The following is a 21,654-nucleotide window of genomic DNA, read 5'->3' as shown; positions in this document are numbered from 1 at the left end:
AGGGGAAAATAAAAGTTTGGAACCCTTGGACTAACACAGGTAAGGAAAAAAAGTGCAAAAATCAGCAGTTACCCAGTGGACTCAGATACACATGAAGATTCTGATCACCATCACATTCTAGAGGGTACAAAAACGCCGTATCAAGCGAGAAAATAGGTCTCAAGATAACAATTTGAGAGATATGAAGAGGACATAAAGAGGAGTGGAAAGACTGCAACATGACCTCAGAGTTACTGCAAATGATTCCAGAGAGACTTGGATAGATGGAATTAGGGTGCCTAAACACTGGACAGACGAATGTACAGTAAAAGCAAAATTCACAGCATCTTCTTCAATAAAGCTAGCAAGCCAGTCAAACTAAAGTAGTGATACATTTAGTATCCTTGACTTTCACAGTAATTCTGTTGATAGTGGATTCCCTTTAAAGATAATTAAGTTTACTTGAAATAGGTCCACAAAAGTGTTAAGGAAGGAGCTGGCATTTCTCTTTTTGGTTATCGCTGTCATTCAATGCAGTCAATAATTATAAGCCTGAAGGTATTTAGTTAAAAAATAAATTAACAATGACTTCCCTTTACCCATAAAAACAAAAATTGAAAATGGACATAAGTTTGAGCATCCCCAGCTGGGATCTCTGCCCTTAACAAATACACTAGATACACATACATGGTTTCTTGGCTGTCTCTATTCATATCCATCTGTTAGGATGGCAGTGTGCCTACTTACAAGTTGGTCAAACTATCAGTAGGCCAGAGGTGCCAAACACTGATCGCTTTCAATGGGCAGCATCCACAAGACTATGCAAGCACTCCTTTACAACAACAACAAAAAAAGCTGTTATCCATTGAAATATTTAAGTAATGACCACATATTTTTTTGGATAAATCAACTCAACGACACTCCACTGATTGAAAGCTGAAAGACCTTTAGACTGCAAAATCTTTCTACACTGAAGTAGAAAATGAAAACAATTGATAGCAAAAATAAAAAATAAAAGAAAAAACAGATTCTGAAACTGTAGTACAAATTCTGCCATTCCATGTGTTTTTCAGCTCACAAAACAGTGAATGTGAGATGTTTGTCAAGAAACTTATGAACCTGCAAACCTAATGTAGAACTGCCCACCTGTACTTTCAACAGCTGGAATACAGTCATCTACACTTCCCTAGGATCATCTTTAAAATTACATTTAAAAAAATTACCTTTACCTTTCCTGCATCTCAATTACTCTTCCCCATCAGCAAATGGAAAGATTTTCTATTTAACAGGCATTGTGAAGCATTTGTGCCTGCTACCATCTGAATTCCCTGAAAAGGTTGCCGTAGATGTCAAGTACTACACTATCAGACAAGCATCAAATAGATAGGATACCACTTAGCTAAGGTATCTGATAAGAACAAGGTGTGTGACTGTAAATTGCAGCATTTTATGTGGTTACACTATGTTCCAGACAAAGACCTGACTTCCAACAAATGTAAACAGCAGAAGACTATTCGCCTAAGTTCTCACTGAAAGATTCTCAGTACACAAAGGCTATTTCTTCTTCTCCTTCCTAAAGAAGCATCTTGGAAGAAAAAAAAAAAAACAAAACTGTGCTTGAGATATGCAGACAATTTTGCACCAGTAGTGCTATTAGTACCGTTATCTTTATAAATGTTGTCTGCAGCAGCTGCAACTCTAGATATAATTAAACTCTTAGAAGAAACACAAATAGCCACTTCTCAATTTGTGTCAGCGTCCATTTGCAATGAAACTTTGTAATTAACATAAATCAGATTTATTTTGAAGGACGTACTTCTGCTGTGTGGCAATTCAGACTGGTTTCTTCATGATCTTCCTTTTACTCTCTAGAAAGTGTCTTTTTTATTGTTGTTGATCTCAACAGGGCCCATTTTCACTACCAATAGTTAGAAGGCATGCTGGTGACCTGTGCTCCTGTTCATGAACAGGCAATTCCAGCAACACCTTTAATGTACGTGTTTATTAATAATGTTCATCAGTCATGGCAAGACATCTAGGTCTGCCTGCAAAAAAGAAAACAGACAACCTAACTGAGGGATTATCCTTGAGAACTAAGGAGATAGTTTATCCCCACAAAGAAGGCACCAGTCTTTTGACACAGCAATAACTACAGAAAGTCTTGCAAAAGTTTTTATATTATTGTTAATGATACAAAAGGACTATGTATCACCATGAAATAATTAAAAAAAAAAAGCCTTAAGCACAGGCTGAAAACTGAAGAAGACAATCAAGTTAGACATGTCTGCTATTGCATCTCAAAAAGAAATGCAAAGGGCAAGACATAGGAAATGAAAACCACAACCACTGCCAGAACCAGCTTGGTCCAGCTGTTACACAACTACCCTGATCCTAAAACCGACCATTAGTGACTTGGAGGTTTGTATGTAAGAGGAATACTACGTAGATAACTCTGAAAGTAACGCCTCCTATTTATTTCCACGGAAACTTCAACAGACACGAGGAGCACAATACCACTCAGTCAAAAAAGCAGCAGCTCAGCTCCAAAAGCCTGCTTTTCAACACAGTTACCACCATGAGCTACGCATTTTCGCCAGCAATGAACAAGAGCCTGCATGTCACACCACTAACAATTTGCACCAGTGGAGGTGACCCACTGCTGAAACGCACTACCCACTGCCTTGCTGCGCTCTCACCCGCTGCTTAGTTTCAGCAAACATCAGTGAATGTCAGAGGGTGCCATTTTTTCTGTGTGGAGGGTTTCAGTGACATACCTTTGCTCTTCCACATCAGACACTATTTTGTCAGACCACCCCCTGCTGCCATCTGTCACACGGCTACAAAATGGAACGGTATGCGTTGATGGAAAGGCTCAACCACTGCTGCCATGCCACCGACACCCGCCTCTGACATCACAGGCCAACGTAATAAAATAGGAGGCATTACTTTCGGAGCGGCCCTCCTACGCTTACAAAAGCAGGCAAAACGCAGGACTGCTTCCGGCCACGGCAGTGTTTTGTACGCCGGCCACCCAAGGATCTTCCTGCAGGTGACGGAGCTGCTGGCGACACTTCTACTCCTCCCTCACCTTTGCACTAAAAAACAAACGCGAAGGAAAGCCATTTAGGCCCTGCCGCCAAAAGTGGGAGCAGCACAGACCAAGGGGAAGCGGCGGGAGCTGGAAGCCGCCGCTCTCCTCGCGCTGCCGGCCCGGGCAGGCTCCCCAGGGAGGAACGGCGAAGGGCCGGCACCGCGCGAACTCCCCATTAAGGCAACGGAAGAGCCCGGCCGCAGCCTGCCAGAACGGCGGAGGACGCGAGGCAAGGCCGAAAGCGAAGCGAGAAGGCGACGCAGATCTCGGAGCCTATAAAAAAAAAAAAAGAAAGAAAGTAAAAAGAAAAAGAAAACGCAGCACCCCAGAAGCAGCCGCTCCCAGTACCTTCTCCGCGCCCAAGGCCCAGCCGCCGCTCCTCCCGCGCCGTCCGAAATTCCCGCACTGCCCGCGGTTCTCCAGCGGCCCGCCCGCCCCGGCGTTCACATCCCAGTATCGCTCGCGCCCATTGGATGCTGCCGCTCGCCCGGCCCGCCCCTCCTGGGGCGCGGGGCATGCTGGGAGGTGTAGTCCGTGAGATTGCCGGGCTCGCGGCTCTGAGATGGGCATTTTGTCAAGAGTTTCAAGCCGAGACAAGTCGGGAGAAGGGCTGTGTCAGGCTGATGCCGTGCGGCGGTGCCAGTGTGGACAGAAGCCAATGTGGGACGGTTGCTGGTGAGGATCAAGCGGCGCAGCAGCACAGAGCGGCCCTTGGCAGCCATCTCTCTGGTCCTTTAAACAGAGGGGTTGGACGAGAGGGAGCCATCCATGACCCCGTGCGCACATCCGACCAGTGTGGATCTGTTCTGTTTTCCCAACTTGTCCCCATTTCTTGCATCTGAATCTAATCACCAAGTGCTGATTTACCCAGTGGGGCTGACTTGCTTGTCACCTGGTGTTCTCTGGCTACAAATTCATGCACTCCCACACCTGGTCTGCCAAGCTGTGTAGCTGGAAACAGGCACAGAACAATGCTTAGAGGCATTTCCAGCAGGGGACACGGGATGAGGCAGAAAATAAAAGGACACACCGCCATCTGCACACGGTGCACTGCTTAAAACCAAAAGCTATCATTACACAGTTTGTTCAGTATGATAGTAAAGAGAAGATTTCTTTCAAAGCTTGGGCTAAATTAGGAATAATAGAAATCTAGACTAGGGATCCTGCAGAAATTTAAGGATCTGAGCTATTCTGAATGCTGTCAAATCTTACTGCACCAAAAAGACTGCTCAGAAATAGTGGAAGATGCTACCACATGTGCCTGGAGAAGACTGAGGCAGGACCTTACTAACACTTACACAGAAGGATGGATGTCAAGTGGGTGGGGCCAGGCTTTTTTCCATGGTATGCAGCAACAGGACAAGAGGCAATGGGCACAAACTAGAACACAGGATATTCCATCTGAACATGAGAAAGAATTTCTTTACTTTGATGGTGACAGAACTCTGGGACAAGCTGCCCAGAGAGGTTGTGGACTTCTCTGGAGATGTTCAAAACCCTCCCAGATACTTTCCTGTGGAACCTGCTGTAGTGGAAAGGTTGGACTAGATAATTTCCATAGGTCTCTTCCAGTCACCTTCTGTGATTCTATGACAGTATTTCAGTCAAAGGATCATCCTTCCTGGTTAATATCAGATTACTGGGGTCATAAAAACATTTTAAGATGCCAGTATGAAAAATAAAATGAGTTATTTAATAAATATTCAAATTCTACACACGAATCCCTTTTTAATTTAATATGATTTAGTACTCTTGTTCCAAAACAAAATTATCAGAACTACAGAGAAAAGCTGATCTTCAGAATGACATTCTGAAAACAGTCTTGAGAACAAGGCTGTAGAGACCTAAAGTAATTCATATTATTCCATCTAAAGTTGGTCCAGAAAACTTTCTCACATGAAGAGAGAAGCCTAGACCTCTGATTTTTCTCTGTTTGGCCAGAAAAATCTGTTCAGTTTTAAGCAAAAGTTACATATATGATACACAAATCCTGTTTCTTTTTCTTACAGCAGAGACTTTTCATATATTATGCTTCCGTATACTAAGGTTTGGGCTTTTGTTTAGCCAGTGTGAATGCATTTGCTTTAATACTGCTATAGCTGGAGAATTCTTCAAGAGTTAACCAAATTCATAGCGCCCACAACTTTTCTTGGATGACCACTACATACTATTAATTTTTTTACTAGATTTCAGAAAAAGCAGGTATTGACCAAACTATCAAAACGTTGTACGGGTTTCTCATCATCCTTTGCTGTCATGTGGAGTAAGCAGATTCCTGGAATGCACTGACTACAACTTTCAAATATGCTTTAAAATTTATCTTAGATCTGGTAATTGTGTTCGATTCTTCTCCACAGAAAGGATGTCCAATTTTTTCAATAAAAGATTTCTAATCTTAAGCAAAACAAGTAATCCATTGTATATGTGCACTACAAGGACAGCAGTTAAGGGTTCAAATGCAGCTTTAGAATAGCATTAAATATCCAATATTTACTATTGTACTATATTATACTACATTTACTTAATTATAATTACTTAATTAATATTGTACTATATTATATAAGCAGTTGGATACTTTAGTACAAAAGATAAAGAATCACATCTCAAATACGGTTTTACAAGAATGTCTGAAGTGATAGAGATCAAACTATAGCATGAATTCTTCTATGCTGGCATCTCATAAAATAGCTGGGTTGATTAACTTTGAAAGTTTTCAGAAGACTGATGAATCTCCAGAGTAAAGTTTTCCTCAAATGGCTATTCTTTGAGGAGAGCTACACGTACTCATCAGTTCTAAAAGAAATGTAAGTTACATTTCCACATTCATATAATCATAGAATAGAATCATAGAATCATAGAATCAAGGAATCACTCAGGTTGGAAAAGACCTTGAAGATCATTGAGTCCAACCATGACCTAACCATGCTACCCTAACTCTAACAACCCTCACTAAATCATGTCTCTGAGCACTACATCCAAACAGTTTTTAAACACAGCAAAAAACATTTTTTAAGCAGAAAAAATTTGAAACTACCTGCATCACAAAAAAAAAAAAAAAAAAAAAAAGAAAGAAAATCACCACCAACAAAAAAAAGGTGTTCCAAATAATTTGTCTTCTAATTTTTATTCTACAGTAAGAAAACAGGGAATTTTAGGCAATGTTAAATAAAAGTCTAGCTCATATGTCTTAAGATAGTTCAGTGCTTTGTCACAAAGCTGGATAGAATGCAATATAGGAATGCATGGATATGAGGGTTGCAGGAAAAACACCAAATAGGAAAATGATGATTGTCTGCAGCTAGAGAGATTGTGAGAGTTAGAGAGATACACTATTTACACTTTAGTTGGGCTAATTTCTGCTTTATTGTAGCTCTTGTCAGGCTGTGATTCATGGGCCACAGGTCTTCAAGATATCAGAAGGGCATACTGGAGTAAAAGATGTACACATGCATTTCCACATACAAATGTAAGTGTGCAAACTATAATCCAGAAATGTTAAAGGTATATAACACTGCCAGTAAATATTCTTCTTGAAAATAATTGCCATAAAACCTCACATAATTGTCGTTTACATCTTTATAAAAAGACTGTGTGACCTTTGAATTTAAAAAGTTATTAAATGTCACAATAGTATTTTTACATTATGTAATTCACATTTCTTCATGTGGGTTTGAGGAGCACAGACAAGAGTTTTTAAAAATCATTATGATATTTGCTTCAAATTGCAATCCTTCTAAAGCGTTAGTCCAAAAACATTTTGCTAAAAATATGGGTAGAGGTCACAAACAGTTTGAGAAGAAACAGTGGCATGATTAATTACTGAGAAGCAAATCCTGACTCAGTAGCCTTCCTTGTGTTGCCATCCACCACAGTGCACAAAGAATTATGCTTCCAATCACATCAAAGTGTTATCTTGCAGTGTGACTATACTGACACCGGGGAAAAATGTGGTTACTGCAAATTTTTCTGTTTTTTCTCTCATTCACATTTCAGAGTATTTTCTGTAGTGGAAAGACATGTACAAATAAAACAAAAGATGTGAGGTTTTTTTTTTTTTTTTTGCTTTAATGTACCCTTACTAATCTTTAAAAGGGAAGTTGCTGTTTTCTAAGCAGTACAACACTCCAGAGTTGTCTTTGTTCACCCCTTACTATATATTCTAAGAGCACTTAAGAAGATCTGCCAGGTTAGCTCAGAACAATGTTTATTTTAGGAGAGCAGTACAATATACTACTGTATAGAGTGCTATTAAAAGTTAGTTGGAAATAAAATTGGTTTTAACAGGTTTAAGATCTTTCCAGTTATCTTTACAAGTTGGACTGTTTTTGTACTTGATTAGATAGGCATTTAAATTTTTGCTTATGAATTCCTTGAGAATGCAGTGAATAAGAAGAGAATAAGCTATATTTTTTATATTCAATCCATTTGATAAGAAAACTGATTTGATCAATAAAAATTTTACACCTCTATCTAAAAAATTCTATGTGAGATAGGGCCAAAACCTAAGTTTTTCTCACTCAAGGAAGGTACAATAATATAAGTTCATAATAGCATGAAATGAAAGAACTTAATAAAACAAATACCAGTTTACCTCCTATAAAAAATGAAGAATCAGACTTACAGATGTTGATTGAAGTTTGTTTAGCTGGATGCAACAAAGGAGATTTTTAATAAATGCCACAGACCTGGATTTCCTGACTTCTAATTCAGTATTACAAATTACAAGGCCATTCCTAATTACACTATTCAAAACATACTAAATTCAAAATTAATATGCAGAGGGAAGAGATGTGTTTGTAAATCTTGCAGCTTTTTGAAAATATTCTCTGTATTCATTCCCCACATTAGCTAAACTGTCAAAGAAGAAATTGAATATAGGGAAGAAGAGGCCCAAACTCTACAGATTAACCACAAATTTAATAAAGAAGAAATGGAGTATTAAAGGAGTTAATGAAATGTTGTGGAAGGAAAGCGACATAGTCAGATCTGTTGGAAGTTTCACTTTGTTTCCTAAAGTTTTCTGATGCTAACAGACATGTAATTTGAAGCTGTTAAAGGGAATCATTTTAAATAACTTGAAGCTTCTAAGACTAAATGTTGTTTGAAGCACGTTAAATTAATCCCAATTAAAGGACTTCCATGAGTTTCTAAACTATGTTTTCTTTGGTCAAGGTCCAAAACTCAGAGGCATGGGCAATTCTTTTTTACTTAAAAATAAACAACCAGACTGTCTTGGATGTGAAGCGTCTTCATCCATCTTAGAAGCTATATTTATAGGTACGCACACATTTTATCTGGGTAACAGTGGATATCCTACAATGTAGATACATTCACATGCAGACAAACAACAGCACATGGAGCCTAACTATAATAATACAAAGAACTTCTGTTTATCATCAAACATTACATGTGAAAGAATTATTATCTATCCTGTTGCAGCGCAATGCTTTTTCCTATAATGGAATTTTACTCTGCAAATTTATTTTGGTATTAAAAGGTTCCACTTTATAATGTCTATGGTTCAATCAGTGATCTAAAAGGCACTTAAATGCTTTGAACAAGATACATAAAACGCTTTTATTGCAAAAGCTTTGCTGTATCTACCAATTTTACCATTGATCTCTTTCCATGTAAGGCAGTTCTGGAAGCTGCCCATGCTGTATAAAATCACATGGTGGCTTTTGATCTCCAGCTGGTGATTAAAGCACATTATGGAGGTTTGAAATTTTCTTCTGGTCATTAGCATACCTCCAAACACTTCTCTGCTAAATTGCAGTGGTGTTCTCACTGCGTGCTATTTAAATAAGAAACCAGGAATATATAAACTTATTATTTATTATGTTTTGTAGCTCAGAGGATACAGAACTCTTGAATGAAGTGAGCTTACCCTTAGCAGTAGACTTACTGATCAAATAATGCTTTCTTAAGATGACTACGCTCTAGCAAAATGCAGGGAAGAATGAGGCTATGTATTTTTAAACTCTCTTTTGATGCAAATAGGCAGAGCTCCATGCTTTGCAAGACCTTGTATAATTACTCCCTATCTGCAGTTCCATATTTCCCACTGCTTAAAGACATTGCCATTGCTTCCAAGATCACTAGGTTAGCATAGGTTTTCCACAGTGAATTTTTAAACAATTGCAGCAATAACTCTGTGGCTTGAAAATATCAAAATATGTTTTTTTTTTCTCCACTTTTTCAAAATAATTTTGTATGGTGGGAAAGATAACAAAAAATTTACCATATCCATATATCCGTTACCTTCTCTAGCAATCTCCTGGGCATTTTCTTTTGCACAAAATAAATGAGGATGTCAGTTTATATATTTATATTTCACTTTGTTGTATTACATCTCATTGCATTTATGTATTTTTACTATAGAAAGCAAAATTTACTGAATGGTACCCGGGTACAGAGAGTAATGTTACAGCTGTTCAAAGAGTTTACAGTCAGTACATAGCAAATATATACTAAAACTTTCTGTTTGTTCTAACCTGTTCTTTGCTCCCCAAATAATAGATGGAATACAGGTAACCCTGTTTTCTGACACGTCAGCAGCTTCCAAAAGGAAATAAAATCTGGAGAAGGGGAAAAGATAGTGGCCTGGAATAAATGTTGCAGTAGTAAAGAAGGCATTTCAAAGTAAAAGTTGTGGATGAGATGGACGGCAGAATAGCAATGTCAGCAATTACCAGTGAGCAGTGAGGCCGCGCGGCTGTGCCTCTGCTCCATTCCTCTCCTTGTGCTGTTGCACAGCACTGGGAATTGTTTGGATCAAGGAAATAACAGATTCCTATCTCTTCTTTTATCTAAAACTTGGAGGAAGAGCAGAGCTACAGGGAGAAGATTTAACTTATAGGTAACCTTTTTCTTTTACATCCAAACAACATCCTAAATACCTGAGATCTTTCATACAATTGGACACAACAGTTTTTACTGTTTTTATTCAAGAAGTTTATTGTTCAGAGAAAAAAAAAAATACAGCATATTTTATGCTTCTTCATATGAAATTTTAATCTTCATTTCATATACATAAGTATTTGGTGGATTAATTGCCTCATATAATCTTTCATTGAGGAGAAGTGAGAAGTGGCAAGTCATTTAAAAGAAGGTACCATATCATGAAAATTAAAAATAAACTATTGCATATTATTACAATCCACTCTTTTCTGTCTTCTGGCAAGCTGTTTTATCCAGAACAAGCTGTCTGGAGAAGAAAAAACACTGACTGCAGCTCTTCTGTATGCAGACATAGCATGGAATTCTTCCTGTCATGCTGCTGCACAGTATACTCTTGGTGTTCGTGACCACACTAATCTACATAAAATTTACATGACATGTAACAAAATATATGATTTGCATAAGAACTTGTTTTCTCCTAGTCCCTAATGGTAGAGAAGCTCTAAAAAGTTGCTACCACTAGGTGTCTCATTGGTTTCAATATACTCTAACCCAAGAGCAAGAAACGCTCAACAAAATTTAACAAAAATACAGTTAATTACCACTGACATTCCCTCCTTCGTTACACCAGCACACCCTGAATTTAATCACATGCATTATTGTAATCAAGCTGTCAATCAGATTTTGAAATATTTCATTTTTTTACATAATTACAGCAGAATCCCGAAAGCCCGTCTAGAACATGGATATGGCAAGATTGATATTGTGTTACAGAATGTGATCTGACAAAAAAAAAAAAAAAAAAAGAAATGAAAAAAAAAAAAAGATGCTTCTGTGCAAAAATTAAAGAAACACTCAACTGCTAATGCATATACTCTACAAATACATTGCATCAGTTAGAATGTCAAGAGTTAATGGAACTGCCTTCCCATTCACTGAATAACATACTAATTCTTGTCATGTTTTAAATGCTTAAATGTTGTTCGTGTCATTTTTATTTTTGTTTAAAAAACTATATCTTTAATTTGCTTTGTTGGTATCAACTGTATGGAGGGCTTTTTTTTGCTTTTGGGCTTGCAGCCTGAAAGGTAAACAAATGATTTAGAGAACCAACCAGCAAAGAAGTAAGATGCCAAGAATACAGTTGGGTTCATGTTGAAGCTACTCTTGGACAGTCCCATCTTTGGGAGTCTACAGAACTATTGGGGCATTCACAGCATCACAGAATCACAGGGGCTGGGAGGAACCTCTAGAAATCATCAAGTCCAATCCCCCTGATAATGCAGGTTCCCCACAGCAGGCTGCGCAGGTAGGATCAAGACAGGTCTTGAATATCTCCAAAGGAGGAGACTCCACAGCCTCGCTGAGTAGCCTGTTCCAGTGCTCCATCACCCTCACTGTAAAGAAGTTGTTCTGCATATTTGTGTGGAACTTCCTAAATACCAGTTTTTGGCCACTGTCCCTTGGCCTATAATTGCGCACCACTGAAAACAGTCCTGCCTCATCCAATTGCCTCCCACCTTTTAGGTATTTATAAGCATTGATGAGATCCCCTCTCAGCCTTCTCTTCCCCAGGCTGAACAACTGCATTCTAGGTTGCAAACAGCTTACATTTATGATGAGACAGCCATTGGACATAGCGACATAATTTTCCAAAATTCCACGTTCCTGCTTTAATTCCATGTTCCTGCTTTTTTGGTGTACAGTGGGGAGTATACTTTTGATGTTAGCACTTCCGAACATTCAAGATGCATATAGAGGTTGAAAGCTATTTAGATGGGCACCGATCTGCCAGCAATTACAAAGACTCGCCTGACCACAACACAGGCTGCTGTCTGTCTTATGTGAGTACAGAGATGACACAGTTTCTCTTACTTTTGGGACAGTGGTTTCTCTTTTAACCAAGGAAGTAATTTTTTACCATCTGATGACTATTTCATGGCCTCTGTGAATGACTTTACAGACCCCATCCTGATTTGATGTAGACAGATGTCTCCCTTCACAAAAACAACTGTCACAATTGGCAATGGTTGTCACACATGCTGGCAGCAGCAAGGGCTCTGAATGAATGGGCTGGAGGCAGGAGAGTGTTCTACTGGCACCAAGGGGAGAGCTGAGGATGGGAGATTTACAATAGCATGGACAGAACTGTTAATATGAGCATCTTTCACATGGCCAGCGATTTTTGGTTTTAAAGCCAATTTTTTAGATATTTCAAAACTAGGATAATTTGATATAATTGTGTTTAGATAGCTTAAGACAATCTCTTATCCAATCGCAAATTGATAACGCATTTCTTCCTTTCCAATGATGAGTGAGGTTAACTCCAAACAAATTTTACAGCGGAGCCATATGTAAGGCTTTTAAGAAGTTATAGAAGCACACATGTAACTTCACACACAATCCCAGCATTTTTCCAACCTCGACCTCAAGAGGTACACTACAAATGTGCTCCTTCTCTCGATGTTCAATCTGTCCTCAGGGTCTCATTTGCTTATTTTACATAAATTGGAACTGGCCCTGTTATTCAGAGAAGTACTGTTTTAGTTGGGTATTATCACAGCTCCTGAGATCTCTGTTTATGAGATCTGTTTTTTTTTTTTTTCTAGCCGAGTTCCCGTATTTTCATGCAGACATCTGTTGAAAGCGTTGAATTAATTAATGTACTAGTAGCAACTAAGAAAATATGTTTAATGAGCTTTGTCCTCTGCCACAATGAACTTATCAGGGCACTAAGAGAAGCTGAATTGATATGGTCTCTCTGACTGTTTTATGCCTCACTCTTAAAAATATGTTATATTTCTTCCTTTTCAGCCCATTAACTCTTTCCCTTTAAACACCTAAACCTGGCTCCATCTACACGTATGCAAGACACAGTGCATGTTCCATGTTCTGCATTCACTGCAGACTGGCAGCTTTTTGGCAGGAGATGCCAAGCTTTGTCACTCTCCAGTTGCTTATAGCTTGTATTAAATTATAAAATGTTGGGAGAAAAGTGTTTGTGATCTATTGTTGAAACAGCTAATTTTGTCAGTAAAGACCTGGCTTTGAAGATATTCAAATGGTATTAAACTTACCTCAATGATATAAATAAAGAAGCAAGTTCAGCAGTTTTATGGCACCATATACTGACAGTATTCAAAACTGTCCACTAAACATTTTTCATTCTCCATGGAATATCAACATACTGACTGCAATCTTTCTATCTGTGTTCTTTTACTTGCTAAAAATCAAATTGCACCCATCGACCTTTTCATTTAGAACTACTTGCTCCAGAAAGTAAGCACCTCCATTTGAAACAATTTTGTAGCTATCTTTGATGGAATGTAACTTTTAAATTGTTGAATTGTAAGACTGCCACCTCGTAAACATATTATAATGTATATTGGTCTATTTTTTTGTGAACAGCTGAATAATAATGTACTTTAAAAACAGTTTGAAATGCATCTTCAAAGATATAAAGCAGGGAGGATGACTAAAATGAGAATATGGCATTAGTGAAAGCTTGTGAAAACTACAGTATCTCATCACCACACTGGCTACTTTGGCTGCGATACAGTCAATAATATATTGACTGCTAGAAAGGCTGTAAGTATAAAGCATTCCAGCTCTCTTGATGAAAGTAACTGAGCTGGACCAAAATTGATGGGTAAAAGAGTAAATCTTCCAGATTCATGAATCTTGCATAACTCATTCTCGAATATTTCTTAGAATTGTGTCCTGTGTCCTTCACCATTGTAAACTTTGCTTTTGCTTCATTTTCTGAGTCTTTTGAGAATGATCATTAAAGTAATAGCATATTTTTAATACATAATTTATCTGCAAAGCCCCAAAATAGAGCTTGCTTTGCCTGCATTTCTAGTTCAGGAAACTCAAGAGGGAACAACTTTTTAATGGATTAGAAACCTCATCAGGTGTTTAACACCTTTTACTAAGTTATTTCTTTAAAGCTGAAAATGTTTCCTAAGTGTTTGCTGTTGACTTGGATTTCTATGGTTTTCTGAGAAAGAGGCCAGGTCTGCCTGCTTCAGGTATGGGTTCGTTGGCCCCATTTACTCAACACTGCATGCAGGGATAGCTAAACTAGCCCAAGTGCAGACACCAGATCTTGCTGTCTCTCATGCAGACTATTACCCAGACCTTCATTCAAGCATGAAAATCTCCCTCCTTGCAGTCATTAGCCACAGTGAGCCTATCAAACATACCTTGTTCTACATCTTCGTCGAGATCTTGCCATTCCTTTTTGTATACTTTGTCAAATAAGATATAAAACCTTTTCATTCAAATGTTGTTTCTCACTTCTTTAGATTACCAGAACTTTTGCCAGATAGATTAAATAAATTTCATCATCCATCCCACCTCTGAAAAGCTAAATGTAAGATAAAGGTTGCAAGTTATTATAAGGCATAGGAACAATGTTTTTTTACAAAACACCGTTTTTAGGTGTTTGGGTTTTTGTTGCTTTTTTTTTTTTTTTTTTTAATTAACAACCTAGCATCATAAAAATCAATTTGTCTGTCTTTAATGTGGTCATTTTTACCAAGGCAATGTGAATGCAGAGTGAATACAAACCATTAAAGGTGTAATCTAATAATATTTTATGCCCTTTCAATTCATTGTGAATTGTGAGTAAACAAAATAGAACATTAAAATAATCCAACTTCCTACTGTATTCCAACAGATGAAATAGCACACACAAAAAACTAAAACTATCATGAAAAGTAACACATAGAAAGATTCACAAAACCCATTGAAGTTGTTCCAAGAAAGAACCAGAAGGGACATTTGCCTAGAAATGCAGGAATCCTGGGGATTTAACAGACGAGTGACAGCAGTGACAGCAGGTAGGAGTGGGCAGCTGAGAGGTTTGGTCTTGTGGCGGGGAGAAAAGCACTGCACCTGGTGTTTCTGGGCACTCATGTTGGTGGGAAGCAGAAAAAGCAGTGAATGAGGGCAGAGAATCCAGACAGAAGAGGGCAAGGAGAACTGAGCTGAAAATGCTGGAGAGAAGGGCTGGCCAACTGGAAAGCCTTTTCAAATCAGCACTGATCAGAGAAGAAAAGGACGGACAGTAGGAGGAGGAGGAGAAGAGTATGATGTAGCTGTCTCAGAGGTCTTCCACCACTCCAGCAAGTATGAATTTCTCCAGCTGAGGAAGGAGGGAAACTAAAGCAGACAAGGCAGCAGGTAGAAGATCCTTGCCAGCTTCAATCTCCCAGCCAAGTTTGTTTAGCATGGCTGTGCATGCTATGGCTGGCACCTGCTGAGCTGACCATTTGTGATGGTTCAGAACAGCACTCCTTCCCTTCTCACTGTATGAGATGATCTAGGGACACTTATGGTCAGTGTGTAATTTAGAAGGTTATATGGTGAAGCTGTAATTTCTTTTAAAAAAGTGAACCATACACATACAATTAAGTCTGTACAGAAGAGCAGTTTTTTGCCTGTTACCATGCACTTTAAGTCTGTCTTGCAATACTGTGAATAAAATTTCAGTGCCACCTCTCTTTAGAGCAGCTGTTCAGTCAGTGCTGAACTATGATACACCTGTGGCATGATACAGCCCACTGTATCAGTTCTCAAACGTTTGTGACTCAGAACCCAACACAAAGCAGCTCCACTAATGAAGACTTGCTATCTCATCATGCAAAGAGTTACAACAGGTAAAAATTTCAGGCATCTACTTATTTTTGTTTTAATTTCACATGGAGACACTGCTCCAGCATATACCTGCACACATTCTGATCTGGTTAAGCTCTGGTTAAGCCAGTGGTCAGGAGTAGCCACAGCCTGTAGCTGCTCCTTAACACATCAGAGATAAAGCAGATTCTGAGGTGGCAATGACAAAGTTTGCATTTCCCTGTTTCTAGTTTCTCAGTCATCATGAAGCATAATGTGCTGCTCAAGCCATTTTTGCTCTCTACAGTAAACAATTTACTTCCATCTTTTACAGGAGTCTTTAAAAGCAATGTTACAGAACTGTATCCAGAGAAAACTTCACACATCTCAATAACATGACCATCATGGCCACTTCATATCCATAGCAGAATATATTCAAATCCTCCTTGAGGAACAGCTTCCTCACAACCCCACTTACACTTAACTTACACTACTAGCAGAGATTTCTTTTCTGACACATTGAGCCATCCAGTGGTACAGATTGAAACAAACTACTATATGTGCTTGTTAATACATTTCTGCAGTCATTTCCTTATATGAGATTTATATTTATATGAAAAAAAAAATAAGCACAACAATAAAATATCTTTCTAGTGATTATTGTAAACTGAACTGAAGGGAATAAAAATTTCTAATCATTTACAGTTGAACAAAAGTAGTCTCCTGACATTGATTTAATAGAGAAGAAGATTGGAAAAAAAAGAAAGAAAATAGGCTTTTAAGTCATGATAGTGGCAGCAGGCAGCATCCTGGTCCATTCTGTTACCTCTGAAGAGAATAAAAATTATTTAGGCTTAACTAATATTCTGAAATCCTCTGACTTAGTTTGTCTCTCTTCTGTGTGTCTCTGAGGTTCACCTCATCTGGAATTAAATGGTATTTTCTTCTCTAACTTTAGAGAAGCATATTTCAACTTCATTTTGCAATCTTTTTTCATCTGACTTCCTGTAGTGACCCATCTGTTCTTATCTACAGAGTGGTCTCTTACTTTTTTCATCATGGTAGCATTAAGTATAATTTAAAGCAAAATAACAAACAAGTTGAAACAACATAATATAATATGATCAAAGAACAGTTTCAAGAAGTCTTTGCTGTTGTCTGCACATAATTTGATTCCAATCAAGTGAATCTCTATGGAAATTTTGCTTCACACAAGATGCCCTTACTCCACCCAGATCTGCACTAGCTTCAGCAGGGCTGTGGCCTCAGGTCAGTCCTACAGAAAAGAGATTCAGAGGTTTTACAAGCTTTATCAATGCCCACCTACTTATTAATCTGTAAGTACTGCTGATGTGACATCTTTGTCACAATAATAGATATAAAGCAAATTTTGGATGGAAAATTCCAAGAGGTCCAATTTTCAAATTCAGTGTTTAGGTCATGCATCTGCCCTTAAGCCATCTCTTTCTTTACACATCCATGCTTCTCTACCAACAGTGGTTAATATCAGATGTCAGTCCTTGATGTCCTGCGAATTCTTGCTATAATGGTTTGAATTTGCTTAATTTGTTTCAGATTACCTTTTGTCAGTGTTATAGTCTTGCACCTGCAAAACAATGCTTAAGTATTTTAAATAGCAGAAGTATCTACACACAGAAGCAGAGATCCAACCAAGGATGGCTTCAATGTCACTGGGGGCAAAAATCATCCCCACTGAGAGCAATAATTAAGTATAGTGTGAGTGGGTTTTATATTTTAAAAGACTGTGAGCAAATCAATTGTTGAATAATGGTGCTATAGTGCTATAGCAGTAGTGAGTAGAGCTTGGCTTAGCACGAGCAAAGAAGATCATTAGCAAATAAAATAGGGAGCACCTCAGGGGACATGCCTACAGAAAGTCTGTCACCCACTGGTTTTAACATTTCATTTCAAAATTTAATTAAATATCCATTTCTGAATGCCTAAATAAAACCAGCCCCTCTGCATAGTATCAACATGCATCAGCTCTCACTGATAAACATGAGGCTGCAATGATGTTCCTCCTCTAAACTTTTTGAGAGTTTACAAGAAAATAGCCAGAAAGGCTATTTGTAGTTCAGCAACCCAACAAGAAATCTAACAAAGGTAAACAATATTAATACTAATGTGTAACTTATCACAGGTGTACTGGAAGCATTAACAGTGCTATGCAAAACTATGTATGAAGGAACAATATTTTGCACTAACTTAGCAAAGGACAGGGCTGAAAGTATCTGGTATCAGTGGTTAATAAGGAAATGCTTCATTGATCACAAAAACAATGAAAGTCATCTATCATTCTAGTAAAATTCCTCTAAAAGAAGATAAAGCTGTGGTTACAGCTTGCCCACCCTTACTGACAAGTACTGCTCACCTACACGTTATATAAGGGAATATGAAAGTACAATCAGCCATACCTAAAACACATGTAGGCCTAATTTTTTCTGAAGAGGTGTTTTTCAAAGGGAGTAAAGCCCTGTCTTATCCAGACTTATTTTTCCAAGAAATTAAAGATAGATTTAATTTCAGAATAATGAAAAGGAGCTATTCTCTGATAAAACACAATGTTCACTAGTTTCAGGGAAAACATTTACTTTAAAGAGCAAATTTTGAATAACATTAGGATCTACTTTGTCTGATCAAACTTTGTAATTTATCTTGGTGATCACTACAAACACTACAAATAACACTAGAAGCCTTCAACATGTAAATAATTAAGAACCATTTTAGACTTTATGGGATGCCAATACTGATTCAGTGCTCAGTGTTGAGACAGAGCATTGCAGAATCTCACTGTAACCAGAGCATCATAAAGAGTGAAAGATGCAAAAGAAAAAGAAATAGTTCTGTTCTGGGGACTGGTTAATCAACAATCCCTTTTTAAAGTAAAGGCAGCAAATCAATACAATGTGCAGATGGTGATGTAGGTGTACTCCAGCTCACAACATACAATCCTGAAGTCTGCTTTTTCTTATGAAGGCAATCCAGGTTTGGAGGAGACTGGTGGCAAAGAGCACGCCAGGGTTTCAGAAGCTCTTACTACTGAGCTTTCATTTTCCATCAGTTAAATATACTTACAGCTTTTTGAAATAGTTGTCAGCTCCTCAGAAATATGACTGTTGTGCAAATGCGCGAGGTACCTTAATTACTGGTGTCACTGCATTTTCACCAGGGGTTTGTAGGCTCAGCAGTTTTTATACTTTGTAACTAATTCAACACAACTGTAGTAGCTCAGTTATGTTCTGCAACAGGTGGGCAGGACGACACTGTGAGCCATCTGTCCATTCGTCTGTCTTAGAAACATATCCCTTAATTTCAATAATACTCACATATCATGTCATTAGATAGCTGGTAAAATCGTCTCTGTTTATAGAGGGGCAATGAAATGAGGCCTAGAGTCTTCCTTCAGGTTAGGGCTGAAGCACAAGAGGGCTTCTGAGGGTTAAGCTAAGGACCCTGTGGTTTTTCTCTTTTCTATATTATCACCAATATTTCTTCCTTTCTTCAGAAGTAAAAAGGTCTGGGCAAACAGAGAATCTTTTCAGTATTGCAGATTAAGAATTACAAAATTTGTGCGTGATGTCGAACATGTTTGAACAACGTCATATTGAGAAGGCTGAAACCAGCTGAATGTGCAGCCCAGAACTGTAGCAGAATACTAAGACTCAGCATACATCTCCTATCAAGAATTTCCAGTGGGCAGAAAGGACTACACACTTCCAAATGGACAGTGAGAAGATGTAGCTTGCTTATGCTCTGTGACAGGGATTGCTGTTGAAGAACTGAATTAACTTCTGGGCTGTGAGGCAGTCAGTTGGGGCATGAGCAGTGCCAGGACACTGTGTTAAGGCTTTACTTAAAACTGTGCATCCACGTAACACAACACACAGGAAAACATGTCTCTTGGCCCCAAACTACTGGAGTTGGACTGAATGATTTCAGAGGTCTTTTCCAACCTTTATGATTCTATGATTCCATTACCAGATTTGCCTGGTGTAATTAATATTTTGGCACAAGAGCAATGGAGCCTTGCTGCTCTCAAAGCACCATAAAACCTCATAGTAGCAGAGATGCCAAAAAAGGCTCGTGCACTCCAGAACCCTATGGTCAGCACCATGCCTGGGGCTGAGTGAGAGTATCATAGAATCCTTTGAGTTGGAAGGGACCCATAGAGGCCATCTAGTCCAATTCCCCTGCAATGAACGGGAACACCTACACAGTTCAATCAGGTTGCTCAGAGCCTGCTGCAGCCTGACCTTGCATATCTCAAGGGGCAGGACATCCACCACGTCTCTGGGCAACTTGTTCCAGTAGATGGCAAGGCTCAAAGCAGTCATATAGCCATGCACAACAGAAAGCACACTGTATAGAAGAAAACACGTAGAAAACCCCATAGAAAACCCTGTAGGCAGCCTTGCCTTCTCATCCAAGCTGTGCAGGGTTGCATAAAGGGGTAGCATGTAGCTGGCACAATACATGAGCAGGAGCAGGACCTGCTGTGCTCAGGGCTGCACTGCTGCATCCACCTCGTGCTCCTGCCACAAGTGTGCTGCTTCTGCATTGAGGTTGGGACTGAAGCAGAATTAACCTTGAGCTCTCTTCCCAGCAAGCAGGAAGACAAAGGAATTTGGAACTGGGAGCTGCCAAGACAAACCCTTGCTCAGGGCAGTTCCAGGTGGGCATCACAGCAAAGTCACTCACACCTGAGGTCACGCAAAGGCAGCACTCCATCTGCTCCCCGAGGAAGCCAACACAGTGTTAAAAAGTGTGCGGGATGCACAGACCGTATTGGACTTTAGACAGGAAATTATCTTTTCAAATTTTGGTTGAGCGATAAGAAGCTTTTAAAACTAAAGAAATGAATGATGTATGCAAAGCTGTACTTGAAATGATTCTGGTGTTGCAAATTGCCATGCTCTTACTGTGGAGCTGATGAAAATAAATGAAGCTCTGCGTTGCTGGGCTTTTTCCTCCCCCTTCTAATAAATGAAATGAAAAAGCCCCATTATTGTGCCACCTGCTTCAAATTCCTAATTGTGGTAACTGAATTCTGAAATTGTTTGTTAGCTGTGTAATATCACAGGCATTAAAAATACTGAGAGGCTATTAAGTTCTTTAAAACACAGCACCGGATAAAAAGGTGCAGCTATCTTCAGATTTTATTTCCATGAAATAACTTTTCCAGTGGAGAAATGTGTTAAAATCCTACAAGTGCATGCCGAAAAAATCCCTGTTAATTTAACAGTTAGAGAAGCTGCAAAGCAAAGACCCAAGAGAGACACATAGGCATATTTCAATATTTTTAAAAGAGAGCAGTATGACATTCTGTTCGTATTTTTCTGGCACAGAAATATAAAAAATTCAAAAGACAAAAGAAATCACATGAAATTCAAATGTTGTATTTCTGATGAACAGGTAGGTGTTTGCCTATAAGCGCATAATCTTCCTGTGTGCCTGAACTATTGTTGCATGTGTGTGTAATCCATCCCATGCAATTCCTAAATTTCAGTTTCTCCTTTTAAAATTGTTCCAACTTAGATATCAGCATCGTTTTTAAATTAAAGCAAACAAAAAATCGCCCACAAACATGGGGATAATCAAGATGAGCTAAAAAGAAGCCTTGAAATAATTTGTCATTACAAGTGATTTTTCTGGATATCCTAACCCCATTGTTTCAGTCATTTTGATGAGAAAGGACTGAAACCAGTTCAGCAAGCAGATCTTCTGCAAAAGGTTATCGCCCACACACATCCTAGAAAGTCTTTTATTTTACAAATGCATATGTAGATACCTACGTATATGTATGTAGAAATTACAAGATGTGAAGCAATTTTTTCCCTTTGCTCAACTTCTAATGTGTAAAATCCCAGTGCAGAAATGAGTAAAGGGTTAAGACAACAAACTCAAAATTCAAGTCAGCTGTGACAATATTCAGCATGCTGAACTGCTGAAATCTGCCTGGAATTAGACGTCCCTTTGCCCATCAAACCAAATTAACCATTTTGTCATTACCTTGCTTAGGAAATATTTTAGAGTATAGGGGCTTG

General features: G+C 38.6%; 1 protein-coding gene across 9 annotated transcripts in view; it reads right to left on the bottom strand.

Moving 5' to 3' along the window:
* VRK1 (VRK serine/threonine kinase 1) overlaps positions 1-3,524 on the bottom strand; it is a 34,171-nt gene extending 30,647 nt beyond the window's left edge. For 2 of the 9 annotated variants that reach the window (XM_090141585.1, XM_031593022.2), the window contains exon 1: positions 3,419-3,524. Coding sequence is in view for 5 of the 9 variants with exons in the window: in XM_090141588.1 (XP_089997714.1) it covers positions 2,754-2,769 (16 nt within the window). In the remaining 4 variants the exon portion in view is untranslated. The other 7 variants (XM_090141583.1, XM_090141584.1, XM_090141586.1 and 4 more) reach the window with 6 other exon arrangements.
* Between the last annotated feature and the right edge of the window lie 18,130 nt (positions 3,525-21,654).

This window comes from Phasianus colchicus, chromosome 5 (genome assembly GCF_987193195.1).
Source record: "Phasianus colchicus chromosome 5, bPhaCol1.hap1.1, whole genome shotgun sequence".
In the NCBI taxonomy this organism is placed as follows: domain Eukaryota; kingdom Metazoa; phylum Chordata; class Aves; order Galliformes; family Phasianidae; genus Phasianus; species Phasianus colchicus.
Note: the sequence above shows the minus strand (reverse complement) of the source record. Positions and strands in the feature narration are given on the sequence as shown.